This window comes from Podarcis erhardii (assembly GCF_964252035.2).
Source record: "Podarcis erhardii genome assembly, chromosome: 16".
Classification (NCBI taxonomy): Eukaryota; Metazoa; Chordata; class Lepidosauria; order Squamata; family Lacertidae; genus Podarcis; species Podarcis erhardii.
This window is the reverse complement of record NC_138514.1, coordinates 34155478-34179335: the sequence shown is the minus strand read 5'-3', so window position 1 is coordinate 34179335 and position 23858 is coordinate 34155478. Positions and strand designations below refer to the sequence as shown.

At 44.6% G+C, this 23858-nt stretch overlaps 1 protein-coding gene across 4 annotated transcripts in view; it reads right to left on the bottom strand.

The window, feature by feature from the left end:
- BCAS3 (BCAS3 microtubule associated cell migration factor) overlaps positions 1-23858 on the bottom strand; it is a 460752-nt gene that overhangs the window by 236778 nt on the left and 200116 nt on the right. For all 4 annotated transcript variants that reach the window (XM_081844097.1, XM_081844099.1, XM_081844096.1 and 1 more), the window contains 3 exons: positions 13376-13500; positions 11096-11261; positions 8013-8113 (listed from right to left, as the gene is read on the bottom strand). In XM_081844097.1, the coding sequence (XP_081700223.1) occupies positions 8013-8113; positions 11096-11261; positions 13376-13500 (392 nt within the window). The remainder of the gene's footprint in view (positions 1-8012; positions 8114-11095; positions 11262-13375; positions 13501-23858) is intronic.

The following is a 23858-nucleotide window of genomic DNA, read 5'->3' as shown; positions in this document are numbered from 1 at the left end:
CAGGTTAAAATAAAATGTACAAATACATTCTCCCTCTCGAGGAGCTGAGACCTTCCCCTGGCTGCCCATGAATTGTCCAGAAAAGATTAAAGCGATGGGAGAGGAGGCTTTGGCATCAAGCTGTATATTTATAAACCTTTCGCCTCCCCCGCCGCCCCAAAAGTATACCCTGTGCGACCAGACTATCAGACGGTTCATTGTTGCTTCTGTCGGCTGATCGAGGGGTACCTTCTGTTAGCAAAGCACACAGAGTATTTCTTCAATGACCTCGGGGGGCAAAGGTCACTTATTATAAATGGATAATGAGACCTAATGCAGTGTTCCGAGCTCCGGACAAAGAAAGGGCTTATCCGTAGCCCCTTGCGGCTCGGACCATTCAAGCTTTTATTCCTCTCCTCCCCCCAACACACCCGCCTCCCTGCTCCACCGCCGCACACTTAATGGAGCCAAACAATTGGCAGAAATGCTATACAGAGGGTCTGAAACCAAGAGAAAACGGCCTGCATTCTGAGCTCTGATAGACAGATACAAATCGCGACCCTGAAATGGCGCCAGAATCCCTTTTACCGCTCACATGGCAGACAGCCGCGGCCATTCACCCCCCAACTTCCCATTTAGCCATTTGCTGGCAATTAAACATACTGACGGAAGCGATAGCGCATCAAACCGCAGGCCGCCACGGCTAATGTGAGACCATTACATTTGCTCCTGCAGGTAAGCAGAGCATTTGTGTCTTAACAGATATTTCCCTAAGGGGGGAAGAGTAGAAGCAAGCTCAGGTAGGGTACCTGCTCTTGGCTTCTGCCATCTTCTTGTATTTAATGGGATCTAATAGCCCAGGAAGTTCATAATGTGGCATAACTGATTCCTATGGCCATATATCAAGGGTGTGTTTTCCACGTGGGGTTTTCATTGCTTCTTTTCAAGAGCAAAACTGAAGGATTACTACGGTTTTATTTATTTTTTTTACATTCAGGGCTATTTTGGAACAACAGTGTTCTAAAATCGAAGCGCAGACTTCTGTGCCAAGCACCACCCAACACGGTGTCTGAGGCGATTGCATTGCAGAACTAAGATGAGACAAGGGGATTCAGAATCGTGTAAGGGTAGAGTTTGAAGGGATCTCAAGGGTCCTCTGCAAGGGACCCCCTGCAATGCAAGGATCTCAACTAAAGCATCCAGATGGCCGTTTAATCTCTGCACAAAAACCTCCAATGGAGAGGAGAGTCCACAACAGGCATAGGCAAACTTGGCCCTCTAGTTGTTTTGGGACTACAACTCCCATCATCCCTAGCTAACAGGACCAGTGGTCAGGGATGATGGGAGTTGTAGTCCTAAAAAACATATGGAGGGCCGAGTTTGCCTATGCCTGGCCCACAACCTCCCAACTCCATCCCACTATCAAACAGCTCTTGCTGTCAAATAGTTCTTCCTGATGTTTAGCTGTAATTTTGAGCGGAGCTCCATAATATGCATTGGAACCCCTACAAGCCAGAGATCAAGAGCCTCATGCTCTACCGACTGAGCATTCCCTGTTTGAAGGATTACCGAGACAGCCTGTGTGCATTGCTTTGCACATTCGAAAAGAACGACTACGAATGCTGAATATTATTACTATTAAACAACTTTGGCCCTGATGGAGTTTCCTTGGAAGACTCAAAAGAAAGCTGGTTAGGAACTAAGGAATTATTTTGGTTCGAAAGATGGAAAGCATTAGGCAAAATAAGCACAGCCACAGGCAGCAATTTAGCAAAGCCTTGTTTCGGCACATCGATCCCGCTATGAGATGGTGGGGTTTGGTCACCTTTCTTTGGGAGGTTCCCATCCCTCATGAAAGGCGCCATTCATGGAGGTCCGTTGTGGGAACATACATTCTTTTGACAAATGACTACTGTGTGGTGGGGCAGCGGCAGGGAAGGGGAAGGAAAATAAACGATGGAGGAAGGAGTTGAAAATGGCACACATGAAGCCAGTGCGGGTGTGCGGGTGTTGCCTCTTTGCTCAAATGCAGCCACTGCTGGGCATCCAGGCAGGGTCTTGACAAAACAGGGTTGTCAATCAAGACGACAAGAAAGTTCTGACTCGAAATTGCAAGCTGGTCCTTTGAAACTGGTGGTGGATGTTTTATGCCAACCCTAACAGCTGACTCTAAAAGTCTTAGGTGCCAGAACTCACCAGGAAATTGTTACAGTAAGTTGCCGGGCAACTCGGGGCAGCCCTGCACAGATTCCGGTTTGACAATAGCTGCGTTCACCACCTGTGGAGGTGCTAAAGGCTATGGCAAGTTCTCTCCCAAGCTGGTTTGGGGGCCACCCCTGGTTCTGGTGCAGGTCAAATAAACGCGGCCCCATCTCCCTTGTTCTCTTAGATTCAGGCAGACGGCCAGGGCAGCTTGGAAGCTTGGGCAATTGCATGTGTGTGCAATGGTAGAGGCCTTGCTGGAAAGCTTAAAGCCTGCTGCCGCTACATGGGAGACGGATTGAAAAAAAGGAAATACAATTTGGGCCCCATAGCTTGACCAATTGGGGCTAGGACTGGCTAGGAGCTAGGTGGAGCCGTAGATCTTAAAAAAAAAAAAAATGTAGACTTGCACACACTGGCCAGCTTCTGTTTTGACTTGAAATATTTGTTTTGGGCTTCTCAGAAATATGTAAAGGCAAGAGACCGGGGGGGGGGGGCGGTGGCCCACAATGGCGCCCACCTGAGAGGTGCCAGAACTGTGCTCCACTGCCCTCTGAATGAAAAAAGCATTGCTTCTACAAGAGGCAGCACAGAGACTAAGAAGCAGGAGAAAGCTACTCAGAGTAGACTCACTGAAATTAATGAACCTTAGTCTGAGTAGGACTATATATTGCATCTATGCATATTTTATGCAAAACTTCACTGCTCTTTTCCCACCTTAAAGGGTGAGAGGATGTTTACAATTCCTAGGAACATGGCCAAGCTGCATCCTTCTGGCCTTTGGTCTTTTCTTCTCCTACACAGAAACATTTCGGCTTCTTTATGATGATTGTTTTCCTTCTCCCTTTAAGAGCAAGATTAATTTACAAGCCTAGCCCTCCTCCCCATAGCAACCTGCGCCAGATAGGGCCAAGACGTCTACCCGATACCATAGAATATTACGACGGGAGGCTTGCCATCAACCAAGCCGATTGGATTAAGCGCTTCCACTTTGCTGCCTGGGATGTAGAGATATTAAATTAGAGTCTCCACTTTTTCAGTTTTCACGCACAAATTAGCGTCTGAGAGAGCAAGATGAAATTTGCACATCTCAAGCCAAGAGTTCCCAAGAGAGTGAAAGAACACACAACAACATGAAAACTCAGTCATCTGAAGGGCTGGATGGGGTTTTAAAAAGGGACTTCATTGGCAAAATGGTTAAGGTTGACAGTAAACAGAAAGGCACTATTAAAAGTGTGCAAAAATAGGCTGTGGCTTTGCTGTAAACTGCTGCTAAAATGTCTACGCAATCAGCTTGCAAGGTCTCAGCAGTCTGAGTTCTAGTTCCTAGAGGGAGCATGTCTTCCCATATGACCACCAGGGCCCTTGGAAGGTTAAGATCAGCAACAAGCAAAATACAGTAACATAACTCAGTGCATCCATTCGCATTCCATACTGTCTCAAGCAAATTGTAGCCTTTTCTAAACCTCCTTGAGATCTAGAAGCTGTGGAACTAGCTAACTCAATGTGGAGGCTCCCTTTTCTTACCGGAATTGATCCAAGTCTTCAGTTACTTCTCCATGGTTTTTTCTGTGTTCTTTTTGTGGGGGGACAGGGACTACAGACTATTGAGCCTCTTTATCTTAAAAAAACAAAAACTGCTCAAAATGTTGTTGCTATTGTTATAGAATTGGAAGTCAGAAATTCTTGCTGATCCACCAGAGATCTACCAGTGGATAGGTATGTAAGAAGATCCCTGCAGCTGTATCACTCCAAGCACCGAGCAAGTCCTGTCTATATATTAAATCTTCTGTCAAAGGGCAGGGTAAAGAGGCATATTTTCAGCATATGGCAGAAAATGCAGACTGATGGTGCTAGGTCCACCTTTGTGGGGAGGGAATTCAACCAGTTAGGGGCTGGCTCAGAGAAAGCCCCTTCCTGGTTCCCATTCCTTGCCCTTCTGACGGCCCCCGCTGCTGATCTCGGCACCCGAGAGGTGACCCGAGCTATATAAACACAGGATCCCCTGATCCCAGGCTTACAATCTGAACAGACACGACACAAAAGGAAAATGGATAGGGAGGAGGGAGGAAATAAGCAAACTCAGGTACAAACTCCTAGTCGTAGGTTTTTCTAGTGATCTGCTAGGGTGCAAAAAGAGTTTTGGGGGGGGGGGAGGAGACTTCCGTGTTGGCGCCTCCGGCAATGGCGGAATTCCTCTGATCGGGAGGAATTCGCTCTGTGGAAATTAGGGTCTGGCCGCCACGGCGAAGGCGGACACCCACTAAAATCACAGGTGGGAGAAGGCTGTGAATATGGGATTTGGCTGGCACCTTTTGCGCCTCCCCCACTCGCGGGGAGACTCAGTTTCAGGGATCCGGAGCGACGTGGGGTGAGTGGCGCGGTGCTTCGAATTGATTGCTTTTTTCACAGAGTGAAACCGCATTGCTGTTGCCGGAGAGCGCTGACTTTTTCCTGTGGACAATTTGATTCTAAACAACTACCCGTGAGTAGAACGGAAAATTGGATTCTTAAACGTCTTAATTTGGCATTGAAACGGGGAGGCTCTAAACAGGAAGTCCGCCTTCCCCTTTTGTAAATAGATTGAAGCAAAGAGCTTGTAAGCTAAAGTCTTGGAAAGTCCTCTGTAAAGGATTAAACTTTCATCGGCTAAAATCATTAAACCCCCCTTGGAAGCAGGAGAAGAGGGGGGAAATTTTGGATCGTGTAAGCCTGCAGGAGAGAGGGAAGAAAGTCAAATTACCACCGCTCTGAACCTGGAAACGGGCTGCTAGCAAGACCGATGTTTTGGGAAAGTTCATTGTTGTTGACAGCTAGTTAAATAAGAGAAATACATTGTTTCCATTGTCTCCTTCTGCCTTTAAAAAGGAGTAAAAGTAACTGAAAATTGAAACAAATTTTATTGCTTGAACTGTGCCTAAAAGGATTGATACAAATAGAAATTGTTTCCCTCTAGAGGGAGCCTTTGAAGCTGTTATAGGAGTTGATCTGGGGGGATTTCCAGCTGCAAGATAAAAAATTGTGAGAACCAGGGATTGACCTTGGATTGTTTAAGAATGTCGACAGAAGAAGCCTTAGTGACTGCATTTTGTAAGATAAGTGATTCATTGGAACAGCTCCTCAAGAAGATGGACGTGATGACTATTAAAATTGACAATTTGGGTCAAAAAGTGACTAATTTTGGACAAAAAGTGAATATTTATACAGAAACTATTCAGGAATCGACACAGGAATCTAATTTGATATGGCAAACTGTGGAGAATGCGAGGGAGAAAGTTGTTATTGCTGAACCTAAAGTAATACAAGTGGAGAGGGAGAGAGCCCCAGTTTTACAGAGGCAATTTGACGATTATAAGTTGTTGCCTTCTATGAGTGAATTCAGAGAAAGTCAGATTTTGAGGATTGGAGCCCTGCTTGGACTGGAGAAGGAAAGTTGGATAGATCACCTCATGCAGGGATTTACTGACCTTTGGGACCTGGACCTGGACCAGGAGGAGATTGGAGTTGTGGGGACCTTCAGATTTGGAGGAATTTTGAAACACGTCTTTAAATATCTTTTGGATTTTAGTTTTAACTACGGAGATTTGGCTGACCTGTCGAGAAGGAATAAAAACATTGCTAGGTCGGAGCTTCCCCGAGATCTACTCTTCAGCATCAAAGGAAGGAAATTAAGAACAAGATCAGCAGAAGACAAAGTAAAGTGCATGTATAAATATGAAGAAGACATGCAGAAGGGACTTGGAAAAGAGTTAAGAGCCTCGGACAGAAGATCACCAGGTTGATGGACTATATGGAATTGACGGAAATGACTGGCAGAATCCGAGACCAGGGAGAAGAGATGGTGGAAGAAGATTGGAAAAAGTTTAAAGTTTATTTATAGAAATATTGTAAAATTAATGAGTGTTAGAAAAATGTTGGAATGAAATTATATGGCTTTAGTAGAAATGTTATAAGGAGTTAAGCATAAATAAGTATTACAGTATTAATGGAAAATAAGGTTAAAATAAGTCAAGATAATTAGAAAATAGAGAAAGATGGAAAGGAATTGCTGAAGCAATTAATAGAATTGGAATACAAAAAGGGAGGTGAGAGGAGGTCGAGGAAACAAGGGAATGAAGGATAAGACGTTGAAATGGTATGATGTATGTTTTTAAACTGTTTTTGTTCTGTTTTGTTTAATGTGTTAATGTTGCGTTGTGTATATTGTAATGTATTGTTTTTTCTTTCTTTTTCTTTTTCTTCTTTTCTTTTTCTTCTTTCTTTTGTAAGGTTTAAAAGTAATAATATTATTTAAAAACCAAAAAACAAAAAGAGTTCGGGGAGAGGCAGAGCCAAATGTTGCACCAACGAAATGGCCCTGCTCTCCTCTCCTCTGCTGCTGCTGCCAGGTAGCAATTGGTGCAGGGTGGGACAAGCACTATTTCACACACAATCATTGTAAATGAGGTCTAACCCTCTCCCCCTGAAATAATACAGAATAATCAACCCCTTTAATGTAGGATGAGTGGGGAATTCCAAGCCTTGGAGATGAAGGTGACCCATCAGACCTCTGTGTCTGGCCCTCAGGAATTTCCCCTACCACCCCTCAAAAACCCTGCTAAAGACACTCCTCGCATCCTTTTGCCTAGCCAGAAGGTATCCTTAAACTGTGACTGCTGCCTCTTGCTTGCCTGGATGAGGGATGGAGAGGTGTGTTGTGGTGTAGAAGCCTTTTACTATTGCGTTGCTGGAATGCACCCTACTATATAAAGATAGAGCGCAAAATATGGTCTGAAGCTCAACATCAAAAAAACGAAGATCATGAACACTGGGCCCATCACCTCCTAGCAAATAGAAGGGGAAGAAATGGAGGCAGTGAGAGATTTTACTTTCTTGGGCTCCATGATCACTGCAGATGGTGACTCCAGTCACAAAATTAAAAGACGCCTGCTTCTTGGGAGGAAAGCAATGACAAACCTTGACAGCATCTTAAAAAGCAGAGACATCACCTTGCCAACAAAGGTCCGTATAGTTAAAGCTATGGTTTCCCCAGTAGTGATGTATGGAAGTGAGAGCTGGACCATAAAGAAGGCTGATCACTGAAGAATTGATGCTTTTGAATTATGGTGTTGGAGGAAACTCTTGAGAGTCCCATGGACTGCAAGAAGATCAAACCTCTCCATTCTTAAGGAAATCAGCCCTGAGTGCTCGCTGGAAGGACAGATCGTGAAGCTGAGGCTCCAATACTTTGGCCTCCTCATGAGAAGAGAAGACTCCCTGGAAAAGACCCTGATGTTGGGAAAGATGGAGGGCACAAGGAGAAGGGGACGACAGAGGACGAGATGGTTGGACAGTGTTCTCGAAGCTACCAGCATGAGTTTGACCAAACTGTGGGAGGCAGTGGAAGACAGGAGTGCCTGGCGTGCTCTGGTCCAGGGGGTCATGAAGAGTCGGACATGACTAAACGACTAAACAACAACATATAAAGATAAGTAGCACATCTGTTGCACCACCCACTTCTCTCTCTGGCCCCTTCCTCCCTGGGCACCCCAACACCTAGAATGTCACCCATAAGGAAATGCAGGTCCTGGGGTAAGAAAGGTTTCCCCATTTCTGTTGTCTAAGGCTATGTGCGAGTATGAAGTGACACCAGTGAGGGAATAAGCATGCATATAATTTGAATCCTTTGTGGGGGTGCAGAACACCCTGAAAGTGCCGCAAGGGTTATTGACGCCAGAGAGAGGAGCTGTTGCAACTACAAAGGTTTCAGTTCCCAAGGATTTGTTTCTCCTTTCCCAAACAAAGAGCCACACGGTCAGCTTCCAGAGGGGAGAGTTTTCCAAGTTACTTACAGCCAACGAGCAGATACTGGTAGCACTGCACGGAATCTGCGGCCAGGAGCAGCGGATGATTCAAGTTAAAGGGCGGCTGCAGTTCAGTCCACTGGGGAGTTCTGCGGAAGCAACACGAAAGAGTATTAATATTTAAGCTGGAAGAAAAATCAGCATCTGTGTCATCGCATCCGATTATTTATGCAAGAGAGTGCAGTGTTTATAATTATTTAAAGTCGTTTCGTACAAGCACGGAATATTCCACACACACACAAACACACACACACAGAGATGGGAAAGGGGTGAGGAGTGGCCCAACCTGAAGGGAAGTTGTGAAAACACGCATGTTTCATACATTACTCTTTCTGACACAGAGATCAATTTAGGAACAGGGGGAGCTGACTTCCATCAGGTCAGATTATTTGTCTATCGAACGTCAGTATGAAACTGGCTTGGGGGCTCACAGCAAACAGGCAGCAGGTGATGGGAAAGAACTCTTGCCACCTGAAACCCAAGGGGACTACTGAGCTATGGAACTAGGGATAGCTGAACCTGTCCATTTCAATTTTTCTGTTTCTCATTCCGCGCCCCCCCCAACTGCATTTGTCCGCACTTTCACATTAGTTCTGTGAATTTCTTTTTAAAAGAAACAAGCCCTCATGATTTGAGTGTGGATTTCTCCTACTACACACATCTTTATATGCAATTTTGCATAATATACAAATTTGCAATTTTCCTTGTGTAATTTGTTTTTGTATGCTATTTTCAGTAATGTATGTGTTGATATACAAACTTTGCCTTGAGTACACTGGTTCTCAGGCGGTGGGTCAGGACCCAGTAGTGGGCTGCAGCCTGATCCAAGGTGGGTCGCAACAGGAGCACGTATGGTGAAAGATTCAGAAAGGGGTCCTAAATGTATGTTTGGGTTGAAAGTCCCAGGTCTGAAAAGTTTGAAGACACCTGCTCTAGTATATGCATTTTTGGTACACATTATTTGGCTGGAGAACAGCACAGCAAAATATGGAGAAGTGTGGATTTCTAAGTATGGCAAGCGTTTCAGTTTGCATATTGTTTCGAAAAGTGGAGAGATGCTGTTAGTCTGAGGAGACCCCTGTCTAGATGAACTAGTGGTCTAGTTAAGGGTGGGGAAGAAATCCAATTCGGTCCATGTTTACAGAAAAACCCATCAATTTTGCACTTTCTGAAACAATATGCAAGCACAGCCACCCTTCAAAATTCACACTACTCTGAATTTTGTAGTTCAGTTCTTCACTCTCATACTCACATACTCTAGGGCTAAGTGTGCATAAAGATGCATATATAGCCCTAGAGTATGTGAGTATGAGAGTGAAGAACTGAACTACAAAATTCAAATGCATATATCTATGAAAAGAACATGCAAAAAATGCATTATGTTATGGAATCTTGTTTTGCAAAAATGGATACAATGGGCAAAATTGCATAGAGAAATGTGGACATTAGAAGAAACTCAAACTAAAATGCTGATGAATTAAGACTTTTTAAACGAAATGCTTACTTGGATAAATGTGTGACATGAAGTCACTGAATTAACATATTTTTCTACTTTCCCCTTCACTGGCCGCCACAGAAACCCAGCAAGGGTTTCTTAAAAGCATGTTTCTGGGGGATGTGGGTTTGCCACTTTTGTGCAACTTCTCATAACTCATTGCTTAGGCCTGACCTGATCCTAACCCAGGGCATTGATGTATCATATGACACTGCAAGAACTAAGGATCTGTGAAAAAGAAGTTGTGCAAAGTTACAGAATATTGATCCAGCTAGAATTCACAATGCCATTACAAGTTGCTTGTTTTGACAATAATGGCCCTGGGAAAGAAAGAAAGAAAGACAGTGTTGTCATTTTAATCAGGGCTGGCCTCTCTTCAATTGCTTGGCAAATCATGTATTGATTAGTCTAAGCCAGGAATAAGCCAGCACTGAAGAAGATTGGAGCCTACCAAACAGGAAAAAAAGAAAAGAAAATCAATTGAAAAATATTTTAAAATGTCAAAAGCACTGACAATATTTTCTCAGCAATCCTCCTTTGGTTTTATTCGGTAAGTCATGGCTAATTTCTTTAAATAGCCTTCAGAACACACCCGCTTGGAAGACCTGCATAAGACAATTGGTCTAGTCGCTCACTGCAGGCTGCGGAGGGCTGAGTTGGCAGCCCCTGGGCTTGATCAGGCCCACGGGAGCTTTCTGTGGGGCCAATCTGTCTGCCTCCTTCCAGTCTATTTTCCCAGTTAGGCTGGAACAGGGCAGAAGATGTCATCGCTTTGCACAGATTTCAGGTGAACTTGATGCAGAACATTTGACTATCATTATTATAGTTAAGCTCAGAGTACACACCAACGTGAGTAGACTCCAGATCCCCATATAGAATCAAAGAATTGCAGAGTTGAAACGGACCACGAGGATCATCTAGTCCCGTGGTTCCCAACGTGGGGCACACACCCCACAGGGGAGCAATTTGATTTTTTGGGAGGAGGGGGCAATTTGAGAATGAGTTAGACCAAGTTAATGGCCTTTTAGGCTTCCTCCACATGAATAGTTCACTTTTTGGATAATAAGACTTATATGTCACCGGGGTGTGTGTGTCAGGATTTTAGAGATGCTTAGGTGGGGCATGGCTAAAAAAAAGGTTGGGAACCACTGATCTCGTCCAACCCTCTGCAATGCAGGAATCTTTTGTCCAACTTGGGGCTCAAACCCACAACCTTGTATTTTAGAGCCTCATGCTCTACTGACTGAGCTATTCCAACAGCGGCAATATATATGTTGTAATTGGGAACATAAAAACATAAGAAGTTGCCTTATACTGAGTCAGACCATTGGGTCTGTCTATTTCAGCAGACAATTTACCCTGACTGCAGTTTTTTTTCTTGTGGAATGTGTGTTGCATGAAAAAGGAATTCCCACATACATTTTGCTCTGACACCTCCACCTGTGATTAAAACTGAGGAACGCCCTGGAACTGGATCCCCTGGAGGCTGGAAGTTCCGAATCGGACCCGAGAAGAAGAACCTCTAACCGCAAGCACAAAATGAAGCAAGAGCAGAAGTTAGGGAAGGGAAGACTACCTAACGAGCGTCCAGCTAGCCCTTGGACAAGTCACCATTTCCAGTGGGGTGTCGTCGCTTATCTTTGGGGCAGTGCTGAGGGGCCGCGGTTCCAGCACATGCTCCACCAAAGTACCGTAGCAGCTGATGATGTAGAGAGACTCCACGACAAACTGTTTGGACTGATCTGTTAGGGAAGAAGAAGATTGAAAAGACATTGGGGTTTCTTTTATTCATTAGCAAATGCTATGCAACCACCTTCATCCTTTAATGTAGTGGAGGGTGGTCCGTATGGACGAAAGGGCCACAGCCCCACCAATCTCAGCCTGCCCTCACTCAAGCCCCACCTGCCTGCCTTCCCACATCTATTAAGTGTTTTGCATACTTAATAGCAACAGAAGTAACTAGATTATAATATCGTGGCCATGATTTGATAGAAGATACAGTGCAGGAGGTGAAAAACAACAAATTCATAGAAAAGGGGGTGGGAAGTCAACAAAAATAAGAGAAAAGATGAAATTGTGTTTTGACTCTATATATTCAAAATGTTGAAACTTAATAAAATATAATTGAAAAAAATACTTTGTATTTTTCTGTTGTGAACCACCCTGTGATCTTTGGATGAAAGGTGATATACTACTACTACTACTACTAATATGTATAGGATTGCACTCAGTGATCCAGCTCATGTTAATATTGCCTCTCCCTTTCCCACCATCCTTTTTGTCTCGACACCCTGCAAGACTCTGACTGCAAGACTCTCAGGGCAGGGATCTGACATTTATTTATTTATTTTTTACTTTTGCTGGGGATATTTTGCAAAGATAAATAAATGCTGAAATAAATGCTGCAAAGACTAGACTGTGAACAGTTTTCATTATCTGCTTTGCAAAATTTTCCCAAAAAAGACAAGCACAAAGTTCAAAGTGTGCAAGCCTTGGGCTCCTTACAAGATTCTTTTGTACCCAGGAATTCCCACGGTGAAGGGCCATGGGAGAACATCTCAGTGGGAGAACATCTCTTCTGCATGCAGAAGGTCCCAAGGTCAACCCTTGACACTGCTAAGCAGTGCTGGGAATATCTCCTTGCCTGAAAGCCTGCAGACCCACTGCCAGTCAGAGCAGATAATCTTGAGCTATATGGATCAAAGGCAGCTTCCAATGGATTCCAGATATTTTCCTTCCCTTGCTTGCACATCGTTGTGAGTGCTGCTTTGCTTTTCCTTCCTTCTGCCACCATGATTGGCACTTCTCCTCTAGAGTCAGAATTATGGCAGCATCCACAAGCATTGCTGAGAAAGGACCATAGCTCAGTGGCAAAGCACTTCAAAAGCTGCCTTATACTGAGTCCACCCAGCTCATAATTGTTTGCACTGACTGGCAGCAGCTCTATGGAGCTTTGGATAGGGGAAGCTCCCCAGTTGTGTTGCCAGTGACTCAACCTGGGATTCTTTTTGCATGCAATGCAGATGCTCAACCAATGTGCCAGGGCCCTTCCCTGAGTTAGTGTGACACAGTGGTGCTCAAGATGTTGTTGAGCTCCAACTCCCATCAGCCTCAGCCAGTGATGATGGGAGACATCGTCCAGCCACATCTGGAAGACCAAAGGTTCTCCATCTATGCGTTAGAATGTGGGACTCGGAGTGAAGGGCTTCAAGCCCCACACACTGTGTGGGACTTTAGGCCAGTCACTCTTTCTCTGACCTAGCCTAGCCTACCTCAGAGTGATTGGGAGAATAGAAAGGCAGAACACCCAAATTAGGAACATAAGGAGCTTATATGGCGTCAAACGACTGGTCTACTTCAGGGTTTCCCAAACTTGGGTCTCCAGCTATTTTTGAACTACTGTTCCCATCATCCTTGACCACTGGTCCTGCTAGCTAGGGATGATGGGAGCTGTAGTCCAAAACTAGCTGGAGACCCAAGTTTGGGAAACCCTGGTCTACTTCCTTCAGTACTGTCCACACTGATTGGCCCACAAGGAATCTTTCCCAGCCCTAGCTGGAGATGCCAGGGATTAAACTTTGGACCTTCTGCAAGCAGAACAGATGCTCCACTTTCTCTATGGAATGAAGCTGCTTCACATGCAGAACATCCCAGCTCAACCCCCGGAACAACCAAACTAAAAGTATCAGGTAGTGAATAATGGGACTTCCTTCTGGGTGCCTGAGCACCTGCACTGCTACTTCCAGTTGGAGAAGACAACACTAGGCTAGATGGACCAATAGATCAAGCCAGTATGAATCAGCTTTGCATTATATAGCACATATTTGTTTATGCATTGTTTTCTGAGCTCACAAACCTTTCTCCCTTTTAAGACCTGGATTGCTTGCAAACCACGACCTCGACGACCCGAAGACGGCAGCCACACAGAATTCTCCTCCCACTGATTTGCTGGGTGAAATTTGTGGAGCTGGCTTGCTTTTGCTATGGAAAATAGAAGGTGGGAGGGAAGGGGGAAGAAAAAAGATCAAAGTCTAATTATTATCAAGCAGTCCACCGGCAGGAGTTTTGCTTGAGAGGCAATACAAAGCTATAGGGGACCTGCTTTCTCAGAACTATGGAGAATCAATAAATCCTACAGACAGAACAGTGGCTGTTCAGCATTTCAGAAATGCAAAATTAACGCGAACGTTTCATAAAGCAGAAATAGCTTGGTTATTTGATTGACTGCTTGCTCAGTGAGTATGGCAGAGATCGGCGACTAACGGCCTTGAGGCTATCTCTTCTCCTTCCCACCCCAGCCCTGGCAGATGAGCTAGAGGCGGTGGCAGCAAGGAGAAAACGGCAGCTTTGATCTTAGCACTTGCTAAGAATTAGCACCTAACAAAATTAGCTCCCCAAATAATGGTATGAGCCAGGTTTGGGAAGAAGGGTAGAAAGGCACTGTGTTCTGAAGGCTCTTCCCCATGTGACAGTTCCACTGCCATGTCTAAAAGCCACACCAAGATTTGGGGGTGGGGGGAGAATATGAATGAAGCATGTGGATTCAAACAATTACTTTCCCCCCATTTCACTGAAGGATGACTTTGGGGATTCTGCATTACTGCTAATCCAGTAGGTTGTCCAGGGAGGTTCTTAAGAACCTAGTCCAAACTTCAGAGGGATTTGGGCTCAGGCTCGTAATGGGATCAGATACTTCTGAATTGGAGAAATTTGCTTCCAAACGCCCAGCTTCCAGACTTTGGTATCTTTCTTGCCTGCAGGTGATTCCAATCCCCCAACCTACATACTTACAACATATTTAAATACCCAACAGCAAACCATCAACTTTTATAGTAAGAGAGCACAAGCCAAGGTGGAGAAACATGCAGAAGTTACAAGGAATGGAGACAAAATCCACAACAACAAGTGAGAAGCAAGCATGCCACAGACAATGACACCTAGAAGCACTCCCTGGTGCCAGGGCAGCAGAGGGCATATGCCATATCCTTGCCTGTTCATATTTTTTAATAAAAATAAAAATAAAACACTCCTTTGTCTGTCTTGTCCGGGGAACTGAAAATTTGCCATCTGGACTCTTAGTTTGGTGCTAGAGTTGGAAGACTATTCTGTTTGGTCTGCATTTTGATGTGAAACTGATCTAGTGGCGCAACTCCTGTGGCTAATACGTGGATAATGGAATTATCTTTTGGGTTTTGTCTTGCTCTGAATTTTGCAATTTAGCTCTCTGCCCCAAAAATGAAGTGCCAAAATGTGTTTTTAAACAATGTAGTTTTTAAAAGGATAAAGTATGTTTGAGAAGGGTTACGTCCAATGTAGCGCTAAGTTAAAGACGCTTAGCAGTAAACTATTTTCCGCTGGTAAAATGTTCTATGCCAGTAGAACGTTGTGGCACAAGAGAATGCATGAGCAGGTTGCTGGGAACTTGGCTGCAGAATATATTGTGCAATCTGTTGCTTGAAACTAGTGAAACTACTGCCTTGGATTCTTCTGCTGTTGTTTAACATTAAAACTCACCCATTGCTAGTGCAATAACCCCTGCAGTAGCAGACAGAATGTTGGACACTGCGTACACTGTGTGTACGAGATAAAATACGTAATGAAATAGGTATTTTGTTGTAGCAGCATATTGCCAGGAACAGGAGAACAGCAGAACATCTCTCCCTTAAGGCTTGGTACATCAGCAACTAGCAACTAGCCTTGGTTGATCTAGGAGAGAAGGAAGGTATGGCGGGGGGTTTCCCCCAAAAAACTTATAATAAATGTATGGTGATTTAGTATCCTGCTGTTCTATTTGTTAATAAAAGTAATTCAACTGAAAGACACCCACCCTGCCTTCTCTCTCTTTGGTACAAAGTTCTGCTCTCCTCTGATGTCTCAGCAGCACTACAGATACCCTAAGCTTTTTTTTTTCTGCTATTGTAAAGAATGATACTGTTGTTATAAATTGACCTTTCTGTTATTTGAAAATGACAAATGCATGGAATATATATTCAAGTACACATTTGAATTTGAATCTTCATATATTTGCATTTTTAAAAGGAATTTTTTTTTAAAAAAACACCAGATTAATATGGAAACAGGCAGAACAGATGTATGGGTGGGGACGACGACATGGAAAACTGTAACAGACTGATCCCTCCATCCCCATGATGCATAAGCTGAAGGCAACGTTGAAGTGTTCAGCTGAGCGATAGCTGTTTCCTTTAAAAGTGTTGCTAATGGGAGGTTGTTACTATGTGGTGTCGGAAAAGGTGTTGAGAACTGGGGGAAAGAACACCACGATTGGGATGAAAGTATTATGGATGGAAGCAGCTGGAACCAAGTCCCTGGCTCACTAAACAAGAGATGGTGTGGAGTGCTCCTTGAATGACTGAAAGTAATATAATTGCACCAAGCTGAGAAATTGTGCATTTTGACATGTATCATGCAGGAGAATTTCACACCATGAACTGGCCAGTGCTCACATAATAGGAGAGGAGAGAGGAATCGTTTTAAGCCTGAGGATCGCATTTCTTCTTGGGGAACCTTCTAGGGAGCACATGGTAGGAGTGTGTAGGGCTGGAGGGAAATGTGAGCAGAGAACTAAAGGGAAGTGTTGTATTTGTACAACAGGCTAGTACACACACACACACACACACACACACACACACACACACCCTCTCTATCCTCCACCCAGGCTGGTAAAACAGCTTTATCAGAGTTCAAGATCTACAAATGAGGCAGGACAGACAAAACCTTTGCAGAATGAGGGCCAAATTCCTTGTGGAAAACTGTCCAAGTCTCTGCAATCCAGTGGTGAGGACCAAAGGGAAGGGTGGGTGCAGCAATGGACGTGATTTCTATCTTGCAGGGCAGACTGCAAGGGAGCCTGCAACGTTTCCTGCACAGGCCACAAACATTTCTTCATCCAGTCAAATAAAAGCATTCTCACAGTTCTAGGACACATTGCAGCCTAGCAAGAATCACTTGAGGGCATGGGGTAGGGCCAGTGACAAGCATAGTCTGAGATGGTGGCAAAGTCCTGAGGCCAGGCAGAGGGGCCTGGGGGACACCATTTGGCCCTGTGTTTGGCCCCATTTCCACTGTTACGGGGTAGAGGTAGAGAAGAGGCCCTTAATGTAAGTCACAGGCACCACTTGCTGATTCTGGTTTTAGCCAAGTCGCGCCCACCTTTGTCAGCCTTCCTTCCTCTCTGCACCCCACCCACTCTACCTATAATTTCAGGACTGAGACCAAATCTACCATCCACTTTGATCCTTGGAACAAACAAACAAAAAATCCTCCATGTTGGCAGAGCATCAGGTTCTTAATCTCAGGGTCATGGGTTGCCACATTGGGCAAACGTTTGGACTTGATGACCCTTGGGGTCCCTTCCAACTCTACAACTCTACGATTCTATGTTTCTATGTCTTGTGGCAGAGCTCCAAAAGGTGAGTTTGTGTCTGCTGGCAACTGATGACATTTATCTTTAAACAAAACTTTCGATTCAAGTTGCTGGCTGAATTTAATTTATTGATTGTTAGCTTTGGCTCGTTGCGTTCTGGTTCTCTGAGGCTGCTTTTAGTCTGGCAATTGTGTTTTAATGATGGATTGTTGTTGCTTGCTTTTTAAAAAGTCTGCTTTTTATATTTTGTAAGCTGCCTTAAGTGACTTCTCTTTGGGAGGTGGCTGAAAGAAAGGTATTTCATAGAATCATAAATTGTAGCATTGGAAGGGACCTTGGGATCATTTCCACCCCAAAGTTGACATTCCCATGAAGGCTAAGTTCCGCGGACCACATGCTAGTAGTGGGTGGGTCCAGAGACAAAAGTGGGTGTGGCCAGAGGAAAAATTGGCAGAGCAATAGATGCAAGCCTTACCATTGTACGACAGGCTGCATTCCAGCCATGTGTAAGTCAGAGGTTTCTAGGCAGCACTGCTTCCCATCTCGCCATCCAGGCAAGCAAGAGGCATTGCAACATCAAGAGCACATCCCAGACCCGCAGAAACACTGAAGTAGGATGCAAAGCAGGGCCTGCTGAGGGGTACTGCTTGCAGAGAGTCCTGAGGGCCAGGCAGGGAGGCCCAGGGGCCACATTCAGACCTTGGGCCCAAGGTTTCCCATCTATATCTATACAGTGGTACCTCTATAGCTATATCAATACAGTGGTACCTCTGGATGTGAACGGGATCTGTTCCGGAGCCCCGTTCGCATCCTGAAGCGAATGCAACCTGCGTCTGTGCGTGTCACGATTCGCCGCTTCTGCACAAGCGCGTGACGTCATTTTGACCCTCTGTGCATGCACAAGCGGTGAAACCCGGAAGTAACACATTCCATTACTTCCGGGTCACCCGAGCGTAACCCAAAAATGCTCAACCTGAAGCTACTTCAACCCGAGGTATGACTATAGATCTGGAAACATGGACCATTCTCAGCTTCCTCATGCTCAGCAGGGAGATGGAGAGGAATAGTCATCTTTTAATCTAACCCACCAAAATGTTAATTCAAGCAGCACAGATCTTTTTTTTGGGGGGGGGGGGAGAGCACAGTCCGTGTGTCCTGTAACATAGGCAGATGCACTCGCACCTTAACACTGTATAAAAACAGAAATCGCCTAAACTTCCACATGGGATTTTCTTTGCACGCCCTGGATTTCACCGGGAGCCGGCAGTAAGCAGAAAGGTCACCCCTGACGAGTCTCTTCCCAAGCCCTTGATGCCCCCAAACACTTACAATTTTTCACAACGCAAGTATAAACAGTTTCAAAAGGAAATGGAATAAAGTATGTTCTATTTACACCACGTCTTTAAAACAAACGTCCTCTCCGGCTCACACTGAAGCCCTGGCTTCCAGTGCCAAAACATTTTCAGTTTAAGAATGATGTTTTGTAGACAGAGAAAAGGCAGCCTTGTAAAACATGATTACTCTTGCGGTTAAACTTGAGTGAGAAGCAGGAGAGGGGAGAAAGCGGGCATATAGTAGTTTTGCTTTAAACATACTTCGCTGAGGTGGGGAGGGCAGGGTGCGCATGGGGTTACCTTGAACCCATGGCTTCAAATCCTTGCTGGGTTGTTTCCCCCCCAAATGAATCTTTTATATTCCACACAGGCAGGCTTGCCACACACACCTCGGCTAGCCAGCCTTGTTAGGTAACTTGCATCTTACAAGGTTTGGTTCTGGGGATCCCCACATATATGCAAAAACGCTTAAAGTCAGGTACCTCTGGAACTCCCAGCCCCCAATGGAGGAATGCCTACTCAACTTTCGGAAGATGGTGTGACATCATTCATAGGGTCCCAGAGCCCTCCCACCACCTTCCCAAAGCGGAAAAGAAGAAGAAGAAGAGTTTGGATTTGATATCCCGCTTTATCATTCCCCTTCAGGAGTCTCAAAGCGGCTAACATTCTCCTTTCCCTTCTTCCCCCACAACAAACACTCTGTGAGGTGAGTGGGGCTGAGAGACTTCAAAGAAGTGTGACTAGCCCAAGGTCACCCAGCAGCTGCATGTGGAGGAGCGGAGACGCGAACCCGGTTCCCCAGATTACAAATCTACCGCTCTTAACCACTACACCACACTGGCTCTCAAAAGCTCGCAATACCAGCTTTACAGAAGTGTTTGTGTGTAATAAATAAATGCAGCGTGTTTCTTCCGCTTTCCATTTGTTTGTTTGTTTACCCCCCCACACACACAAAGCTGTGATTGCGTAAGTAAAATGAGTGTAAGAGGCAAGTTACATATACAGTGGTACCTCTAGTTACGGATTTAATTCATTTCGGGGTGCCATGCGCTCAACAGCAATTTAGGACTTCATCCACTGACCAACTGACCAATTTGGGAAATATTTCCATCACTGTATGTTCCCATGCACAGAATCTACGACACAAGTGGAGAACTTTTAGCCCTCCTGATGTATTTTGGGACTACAACTCCCAAAATTTCACCCACCATGGCTGATAGCAGTAGCAAAGGCTACTGCTTCCGTACCCCTGCTATATTTAAACCAAGCCTCCTCCAGCCACACAAAAATGCAATAAAAAGGGGGGGGGAGTTTTTTCAATGTCTATGGGACAGCAAGGATGCCAAAGGCCAAATTTCTTCTATTCCTAATTTTCCAAATTTTCTTCTATTCCATGTGCATACATGAGTGAGTCACTTCTGGGCGCCTTGTAAACTATGGCAGGCACAGAAGCTAAAAAGAAAATAAAAGTTTGGACTTTTTAAAACGCACTACCAATGAGAACTAAAAGTTGCAGCAGATTAAGCCACAGATTTTCTTCTTCTTTTCTTTTAAAAGTGATCTACAGAGAGGAGAAGTGTAATCATCATCATCAGGAATCATAGTTCAACCACCATCCATAAAGTGAAATCGGAGTAACTCACAATCGTGGCAAGCAAGCTGCTTTAATCACAATTCACATGTTACTACTGCAGCGATCTGGCTTATGCAATACTGTTGATGTGGTTTTCAGGGCTGAATACATTGCTCCTACCCGGTAATAAACCAATAATTTATTCAGATCTCAAAGCTCAGCACACATTGCTAAGAGTAGTATGTAGATGTTTCTTTTCATCCGGACTGCACAGTGCAAAGTCATTACTGATTGGAACAAGACTTTTTTTTTTAAGAACAGGCATTGCTGTTATCAAGTTCCTTTTGGGTTGTGCTTTGGGTGGCTAATTAATCTTGAATAGGGGGAAAGGGGGAGAGTTTGGCTCCCTGTAATTTATTTCAGTTTTCTGATTAAGTTTAAAGATTAAAGCTTCTGAAAGCATTTTTTTTTGGGGGGGGGATGTGGGACGCAAAAGGCAGAAGTGTTCTCCACAGTCAACAGAATCTGAAGAATGTGCATCCACAAACCAAAATTCAAATTCATTCCTTTTACCATCTCACTCAGGAAAAATAAGCATAGCCACAGATAGATGTAATACAGGGTTCCGTTACTTTCGAGTACATGAAATAAACTGTCCATTAAGCCAAAATGGTACAGACTACTCGTCTGTGACTTTGTTAAAAAAAAAAAATGTAAGGGGCAAAAATCCAGCTGTGTCTCGGTGGGATTTATTTATTTTAACATTTTCTATCACATTCTTTGTACACAAAGGGAACTTGAAGTGACTAAATGCACAGAGCTACATCCAATCAAGGCAGTGTGATAAAATACTACAACAAGAGAACCACTAAACAGAAGACGTTATCAGTTCAGCCTCTCTCCAAAAGGCTTTTTAAAAAAGAGACTAGTATTCACCAAGCAACAGGAGCCATATAGTGACATAGCTGTATGGGCAACTCTTGTGCAGGGGTTTTGAAAACATCAACACCACCACCGAAAAGGCCCCGTTCCCCATGGAACCCAGATCTCTTCTGCTTCACAGAAACAAAACTAGGTTTGCCTCCAAACTTACATTCAAAACAGAGTTTAAAGCTCATCCTCGTTCCCTGGTTCCCTGTGCCTACATGCACGATTTCCCAAAGATTTGTTCATAGCACACACAACTTAAATCTTTCATGTGTACACATGAAAAGAAAAATCTCAGGTGTATGTATACGCAACATAATGTGGGAAGAAGCTCTTAACCTGCCTGAGCTAACCTCACTTGCAATGTCAACTTCTAGGACAGGACTGCTGGCACCTGGGATGGGGAACATGTGGCCCTCCATATGTTGTTGGACTAGAGCTCCCATCAGTCCCAGCCAACACAGCCAGTTGTCAGAGATAATGGGAGTTGTAGTCCAACAACATCTGGAGGGCCACAGGGTCCCTATCCTTGGTCTACACTGACTGAGGGTGGCTTTACCAGGGGCTCAGTTCTCTGGGAATTTGTGAACCCTCCTAGGAGAGGTCAGGGATTGTACCTGGGACTTCCTGCATGCAAAACATGTGCGCAGCCAGATGAGCTATGGCCCTTCCCAGAAATGGATGGAAGCTGCTCAACAGCCAAGTGTAGCACATTACTTGGCAATACAAAATTCAGAGAAGTGTTCACTTTGAAGGACTGGTGTGGTTTGGTCCAGGCTTGTTCTCAAATTGCAAATTAGGCAGGTTCACCTTTAAATGAGAACTGAATTTAAACTGCCCCCCACCCCAGTCCCTACATTTGGATTAGGGCATTTATCTTTCTTGCCCAAATACACACACATTTGTCCCTTAACAAACATGTATTTGGCAGATCACAAATTAGCATTTCCCAAATAACATACATTCCAAGTTCCCCCTCAATGAGTTTTTGGGGTTTTGTTTTTAAAATCAACCACTAACAATAATTACAGCCCCCCCCCTTTCTTCTTCTTTAACTCAGCACAAGCAAACAGAGCTGGCAAATCTATGTTCAATTATGCTGACATCATTAAGACCTTAATGAAAACAGCATGCAGACTTTTTCCATTTTTCTTTTTACAAGAAATGGTTCCTCTCCCAATAATTATTTTAAAAAGATGAACCATCCCAATTGCTGTGTAAGCAAACAGAGGTTCATTTTCTTGAGCGCGCTACAACCGCGGCATCAAACAGACCACAAGAGACTCTTGTGAGTGCAAATACAATGATTTAAGGTCTATTCTATTACATTCTATATATTCCTCACTTTAATCTAGAGCTTTTAATCTTGGATCAGGCCAGCACCATCCCTGGTTGACAAGGAACGGCAATTATTCTGACGGACGCTACAGACATCTACTTATTCCCCCCACTGCGAGCCACTGAAGGGTATTTGACAGAGAATCCACTCTTTGACCGTTATTCTTTTATTTTTTTCTTAATGAAATGAAGTAAGAAGAAAGAGCTAACTGTGGGGGGGGGGTTCTTTCTGAAAGACAACATGGAGCTGATGTGGGGAGAGTGGCCCAGTTCTTACACTTTTTTGGTGGTTTAAGTAGGGCAGGGGTGGACTTCTTAGCCAAAGTCTAGGGCCCTGCAGCCTGGGATAAACAACCACACCCAGAGTAGCAGACAACAGAGAGAGAAGCAAACAGTCTAATATTTTTAAAGACATTTTATAGTTGGGGCTGACGGACTGGTTACAGATGCCCACGTTTTTGTTTTTACGCCAATGCTGGTCTTACTCAGAGTAGGGTCACTGAAATTAATGGACACAACTAACTTAGGCCTATCAATTTAAGTGGCTTGTCTCTGAGTAAAACATACTTGGGTCCAACACAAATGCATTATTCTATTCTATAGCAAAACGGTGCTTATTCCTGAGTAAACTAATCAGGGCAGCAGGAGCAAAGTCCACTTATTCCTCCATGGGTTGGTGCAGAAATTTAAGGGAGTTTTGCAATGCTGGACTGCAGGCAGTCAAGAGTATTTCTTCTAAAAACAACTGGGGTTAGAAAACTGTTTTTGCTGTAGCATATAATGAATGCTGAAGAAGCCTATAGCTCAGTGGTACAGAACATCTGCTTTGCATGAAGAAGTCCCCAGATTCTGGGAATGTTCCCTGCCTGAAACCCTGGAGAGCCACTGCCAATCAATGTAGACAATACCGAGCTAGGTAAACCAGTGGTCTGACTTGGTATAAGGCCGTTACTGTTGTTGCTACATTAAGAAAAATGAAAAAAGCCTGTGATAGCCTCTGCTGAATTCAGGCCATTAGAATATCTCCTCTGGGTTTGGCCCAGCCAACGTTCACTGGGGCAGAAAGTGGGATAAATAAGCATGAGTACCATGGGCAATGAGGGCTCTAGCATGCTGTCTTCAAGTCTTAGGAAAGCTATCTGAGCACAAACAGGCTGGCCACGAATGCACAAAACGCCCACTGCAGATACATCTACGTAGAGCAGAGGTGGGGAACCCTGTGACCCTCTAGATCAGCCTTTCTCAACCTGTGGGTCCCCAGAAGTTGTTGAACTACAACTCCCATCACCCCTATATAGCAAGGTCAGAGCTCAGGGATGATGGGAGTTGTAGTGCAACAACATCTGGGGACCCACAGGTTGAGAACCGCTGCTCTAGATGATGCTGTTGGACTACATCTTTGACCATTGGCCACGGGAACTGGAGTCCAACAATGTCTGGAAGGCCATAGTCCTGCCCCCAACTTGATGTAGAGGGTAACAGAGGATGTTGGCTTGACAATTACAACGGTGGAGCCAAACATGAGTGCGAACATGTGGTTGCTGTCGAAAATCGAGAACCCCGGGTCGAGTCCCCCCACTTCTCCCAGTAACATGGAGATACAGAAACAGGTGGTATGACATCGTTACAATTGGGATTGCCCCAATTTGGGCCACAGATCGTTGGCTGTCATTGTGAGGGGTGGGAAGAAGCCAGACCAAATGTGACCAGAAGGGATCCTCAGGCAACTAACAACCCCCCCAGTGCCCCAGCAGGGCCTGCTGTCGGTGCCAGCCTTAGTCAC